At 34.4% G+C, this 6,298-nt stretch overlaps 1 protein-coding gene across 2 annotated transcripts in view; it reads left to right on the plus strand.

Moving 5' to 3' along the window:
• Positions 1-6,298, plus strand: part of UBR1 (ubiquitin protein ligase E3 component n-recognin 1) — a 103,488-nt gene that overhangs the window by 88,471 nt on the left and 8,719 nt on the right. For both annotated transcript variants that reach the window (XM_039888354.1, XM_039888355.1), the window contains 3 exons: positions 213-321; positions 2,045-2,101; positions 4,068-4,145. In XM_039888354.1, the coding sequence (XP_039744288.1) occupies positions 213-321; positions 2,045-2,101; positions 4,068-4,145 (244 nt within the window). The remainder of the gene's footprint in view (positions 1-212; positions 322-2,044; positions 2,102-4,067; positions 4,146-6,298) is intronic.

A 6,298-nucleotide genomic window follows, 5' to 3' on the forward strand; every position in this document is an offset into this window, starting at 1 on the left:
ACTTTATATCATGTGATGGTTTGATATTGGTGACATCTTTATGCTTTTAAAGGATCATTGTAGCTTATTTATCACCCACAATTTTTATAGAGTACGAGATATACTCTATATAAAGAGAGTGTAGAAATGAACGAAAGAATGAAGAAACTCTATTAACAAATTGACCAGGTAAGAATAATGTTCTTATTAAATGTATTTTTATTCTCTTGCAGATTCTGCAGAAGGAGAGTACAGTGCACTCTGTAGTTATCTATCTTTACCCACGAATTTATTTCTACTTTTCCAGGAATATTGGCATACTGTAAAGCCCCTCCTTCAGAGGTACTATGGGGACAAAATATCATTGTTGGGATGTTATGCAGTTTGGAAATTTTTTACTGAAATTAACTTGCTTAGTTTTTAAATTAATTAGCATTGATCAAACGGGACGGCAAAAATTTGGGAGACTCCTAATTCGCACACGAAGGAATTGGGGATAAGACTAACAGCCATGGGAAGCTGGAATTTCTTCTTGTTCCACCATGACTACCATTCATTGTAGTTATTTTCCCCACAGCTGCTGTCTCATCATCCTAGTCTGAATTGGGAGGGGAGCTATAAAAGTCATGTTGTCAGCATCCATAAAGTCACAATTACATATCAAAAGATCCCCAGTTAAGGCTATATCCAAACCATAGCCATATCTCACATGTTGGCACACATGCCAGGAGGGTGACTGAGGAAGGAAAAAAAGTCCTTTGGTAGATAAAAGATGTATCAGTTAAACTTCCTGGGGAGTGTATTTCTTCCAGAAAAACTCTTTTTCTATCCCATTACTTTCTGGCCTTCCTGATCACTCTCCACCCTCCTCACCTTCAGTCTCCTTACCCGTGTATTTGCTGCTACCATTTTCCACCATTTTTCACCATTTTTATAATCAATTCTCACTGTGTTACTCTTACTTTATTTCCCCCATGACTTCCTTTAGTCTCTTCAGTTTTCTATCTTTTTCTTTAATCAATGTTTTTTCCTCTATGCCCATGTCAGGATTTGTGTGAATGTCTGCTTGTTTTCTGTCACCATTCTCTGTACTCTCATCTTTTCTGTTAGGTTCTTTTCTGTGTTTACTCATTTCTTACAAGGTATTCTGATCTCTAGTGTGATAAAAACGAGTCAAAATGGATCAGAAAAATAAGTTTCATGCTTTGTGTTGGGTACAGTCACAATAGGTTATACTAGTTTTACTTTTATGTTCTTGGAATTGATACATTTTGTACTTGCTATTCTAGTTTAGTTAAGTGAAAAAAATTCAAACTTTGAAAAAGAAAGTTTTTTCCCTTTGTACCATTCTTGTCCCTGCTTGCCTCAGAGCCTTTTCTCATCCTATGCTCTACGGTTCAGGGGACTGACCCTGCAGGTCTTCCCAGTCTTCCTTATTGTGGAAGTTGGCTTCTGCCTGTTATTCAGCCAGTGAGAAACAGTGGCAGGATATTGGAGGCCAGGGGAATGAGAGAAGCCCATGTTTCTATAGAAGTGGCTATAGCCCTTCTCTGGCTCCAGTTCCTACGAGGCAAAGCTGCTATGGTTCCAATTCCACTGGTGACCCCAGCCCCTGGGCTCCAGTAATAAATACCACTATTTCTTTTTGTTCCTCCAGCCTGGGAAGGGTGGGAGCTTCCTCTTATTGGTTAATCCTTGGGTTACCTTGCCTTTTTGTCTCCTGGTTGGCTTCTCAGCCCTTCCATTACCTTTATTATCAATTTCTGGTATTAAAGCCCCTCTTGTTGAAGTACTCAAAATGTTTTTTTGTTTTTCTAGTAGGACTCTGATTAATAAATCCTTTAAAAATAGAAATTAATAGAAAGGGAAAAAATAAATTGGAAGACACAAAAAGCTAGGGGACAAAAGAAAGGGGGAAGAAAAAGGGTACGATGTAAGATAAAAGAAGTCTACAAGAGAGAACTTTGAAAGAAGGAATAGAAAGATTTGAGAGAATGGCCCAGTGATGAATATTGTACTGAAGTTGTGATGACCTATTTGTTTTGTCTCTTGGCTCCTCATATAGGTGGTGTGCAGATCCAGCTTTACTAAACTTTTTGAAGCAAAAAAGCACCATAATCAGGTTGGTTTTTACTTTTCAATCCTTTTCCTTCATCTACAAGTTGATTTTTCCAAAGTAGGTGGTTGTTGAGCATTCTTTCTAGTCTTCTTCATTGTCACTCAGTACATTGTATCTTACATTTGTTAGGTCTTTGCCAGAAATCAGATTTTTCCTACAATTGTGTTTTTCTTGGAGTGGTTGCCCTTTTCCCAAATAGTTTAATGCCAGCAGCTCCTCTTCCTTAAACTAATGCAAGTCTATTAAAGGGCAAAAGAGGAGATAGCATCCTGGACCTGCTGGTATATGAAAATCAGAGGGTGATGACAGTATTTCTATAAACAGTTTTTTCCCTTTGAGAATGCAGTAAGATATAAATGAATTTTTTCCCTCCTCCTCTTCCCTTCCTAGCTATATGCTTAAAGACTACCCATAACGTCACTAGCTCTCTTAAGTTATGGCTCAGTCAAAATCTACCTCTTTCTCAAGAATTAATTCAAGTATAACCTCCTCCCTGGGGCCTATTTTAATATGTCCTCTCATATGTGTATGTTCACATGTGTGCATGTGTACCTGCCAGCATTCTACATCATTAAGCAGTAAACTCAACAAGGACCAGAACTGCATGCTTGTCTTCTGTGTATCCCCTCCAGGGCCTGGCTTGCATTACATCCAGTGTCTAACTTTTATTTGAATTGAATTGCATCAATAAACAAGCAGAGTTGTTGACTTCTCAGCCTTAAATACTGACACCAGTACTATTTTTCTATGGCTAAAGTAAACACTGTGAGACAGTGTACATTTGTCACCTTCTTTTCTCGCTTTTTTTCACCCCTTCAACTCTTTAACCTTCACTATAAATGTACAAATGCCGTCTACCCTTTAACCCAGCTTTAGTAATTTAGAGATTACAGATCCAGCTCCTGTGCTCATATGCTGTAGTGTTCATATCACTAAGAAAAGAAAGATTTTAGAATAGAAAGAAAAGTTTAAAAGATGAATACATATTTCAGGACTGTTAATCTCATATCATTTTTCCTTTATTTCAATTCACTGTGTGCCTTTTAAACATGTTTGCTCAGCGTAGTACTAAAATACTCTGGGAGAATTAGAAGACATAACACGTAATGGGTAATTTATCATCTAATTATGTATATAAACTCAAGACAGAAGAGAAAGTTTAATAACATATGGAATATACTGATAATGCTATAGAAATTTGGAGTAAAATTCTTAATGACGCGACATTAGTCTTAGAGAACATAAGTTTTAGCTGAACATAGAAGGAATTATAGAATTTATATTGCTCAAGGCTTGAAAACAGAATTCCATGTTATTCAGTTGACCTTTTCCAAGACATGCAAGCAAGGCTTTTGTTGTATCTACTAGTATGGTGAGAATGAATAACATTTGCGAACATGTATAAAGTACTAAGTATATTATGTTTCACTTCAATATCTTAATGAGTCCTCAAGAACTCCATGAGGTTCCTTAATACTATTGTTCATATATCATTTCTTAAATCAGCATGAGTCTTTTATGTTTCTCCTCCCCCACCCCAAAAATGTGTTATTAAATTGACAGTGTGCCTTATGATTGATAAAGTATAATATATTCATCCTCCTCAGTTTATAGATCAGAAAATATAGGCTTAGGTTCAGTGACTTACCAGATGTCAGAGAATTTAGGGTTTGTAACTAGTTCTGTCATATTTCAAACTGTTTTATGTTACCTTCCTAGACAGTATAGAAATCTAGCGAGAACAATTTAGTCTTAGGAAATAGTGGAAGTTGCATTACAAAGGAAGCTAGCTGATGAAAGATTTGGAATTCTAGGCGAGAAATTTGGATTTAATTTAGTCAATAGTGGGAATTACTATGAATTACAAGTATGGATCCTTTTGTTATTTTTAAGACATTCTTCTGTTGGTCAATTTTTGATGTAGGTTGTTTACTCATAAATAAAATTGCCTTTTACGTTACATTTTTAGATACCCTAGGAAAAGAAATAGTTTGATAGAGCTTCCTGATGACTATAGCTGCCTCCTAAATCAAGCTTCTCATTTCAGGTAAGAAGAAATACATATTTAATTTTTTTTAAGTGTGCAATTGGTATACACTATTACTAGCAAACTTTTTAAAAATGACTACTGAGCATCCTCTAAAAGTGATTGTTAATCTTTTTCTTTTTTTTTTGAGATGAAAACCACATAATATACAATTAACCATGACAAAGTGTTAAATTCAGCGGCATTTAGTGTATTCACAGTGTTCACCTTGCTCTAGTTAAGAAATCATACAGTATATGACCTTTTGTATCTGGCTTCTTCTACTTAGCATAATGTTTTCGAGGTTCATCCAAGTTGTAGCATGTTTCAGTACTTCATTTCTTTCTTGGCTATATAGTATTTCATTGTATGTATATACCAGAGTTTGTTTATTCATTGATCCTTTAATGGGCATGTAAGTTGTTTCCCTTTATGATTATTTCGTATCATGCTACTATAAACATTCTTTTACAAGTTTCTATGTGGACATATATTTTTGTTCATTCATCCATTAATGGGCATTTAAGTTGTTTCCTCTTAAGACTATTCTATATCATGCTACTATAAACATTCATTTACAATTTCTATGGACATATATTTTCATTTCTCTTGGTTAATTTTACCTAGGTGTGGAATTGCTGGGTCATTATGGTGATTCTATGTTTAACTTTTTGAAGAACCACTAAACTGTTTTCCACACCAACTATAACGTTTTACAGTCCCACCAGCTTCTATTTCTCCATATCCTCATCAACATTTATTTTTTGTTTTTTCATTAAAGCCATCCTAGTGGGTGTAAAATAGTAGCTCATTGTGATTTGATATATAGTTCTTTAATAAACAGTGATGTTAGACATATTTTCATGTGCTTCTTTCACATTTGTCTATGTTCTTGGAGAAATGTCTGTTCAAGTCCTTCTCCAATTTTACAATCGGACTGTTTGGTTGAATTGTGACAGTTTTTTATATATTCTGGATATTAAATTCTTATCACATTTTTAGTTTGCAAATATTTTACCCCATTCTCCAGGTTATGGTTTCATATTCTTCATAATGTCCTTTGATGCATAAAAGTCCATTTTATCTATCTTTTTTCTTTTGTTGTGTGTACTTTTTTTGTCAATCAATACAAAGAATCCATTGCCAAATCTAAGCTCATAAAGATTTTCTCCTGTTTTCTTCTAATAGTTTTATAGTTTTAGCTCTTATATTTAGTCTGTTGGATCCATTTCAAGTTAATTTTTGGAATAAGGTAGGAAGTCCAACTACATTCTTTTTTCAACTGGTTTTCAGTTGTCCCAGCACCATTTTTCAAGAGACTCTTCTCCCCACATTGAATAGTCTTGGCACCTATATTGAAAATTAGTTGGTCATAGATATTTAGGTTTATTTCTAGACTCTCAGTTCTGTTCCTGTAGTCTATATGTCTATTTTTATGCTAATACCACACTTTTAATTATTGTAGCTTTGTAGTAAGTTTTGAAATTATAATGTTTTAAGACTTTCAGCTTTTTCCTTTTCAATATCATTTTGATTATTTGGGACGCCTTGCAGTTACATATGAATTTGAGAATTGGCTTCTCCATTTCTGCAAAGTTTTCCTTGAACTTTGGCATCGTGAATGTGAATGCCTTCCCATATTTAGGCCTCCTTTAATTTCTTTCAGCAATGTTTGTAACTTTCAATGTGCAAGTCTTTCCCTTTTTGGTTAATTTTATTCCTAGATATTTTGTGTGTGTTTTTTTTTATGCTATTGTAAATGGAATTGTTTTGTTAATTTTCTTTTTGTATTGTTCATTGCTAGTATATTGAAACACAACTAATTTTTATGCGTTGATCTCATACCTGCAACTTTGCTAGGTATCCATAAGGATTATTCTTAACATCCTAAATTTAGTTTGAATTGATACCACTTAGTTTCAATAGCATACGTTAACACTGTCTCTGATTATAATGTGTCTCAGTGTCAATCTCTGAATTTGTCTTCGTAGTTCAGTTTCACTTTTGGATATGTAGATTCATGTCTTGCAAAAAATTAGGGGAGTTTTGGCCATTATTTCTTTAATTCTTTTCCCCTTTCATGTCTTTATGAGACTCCCATAATATATGTGTATCTTGGTATACTTGATGGTATCTCATAAATCCCTTAGGCTCTGTTCCTTTTTTTTTTTTTT

This window comes from Pteropus medius, unplaced genomic scaffold (assembly GCF_902729225.1).
Source record: "Pteropus medius unplaced genomic scaffold, Ma_sr-lr_union100, whole genome shotgun sequence".
Taxonomy (NCBI): domain Eukaryota; kingdom Metazoa; phylum Chordata; class Mammalia; order Chiroptera; family Pteropodidae; genus Pteropus; species Pteropus medius.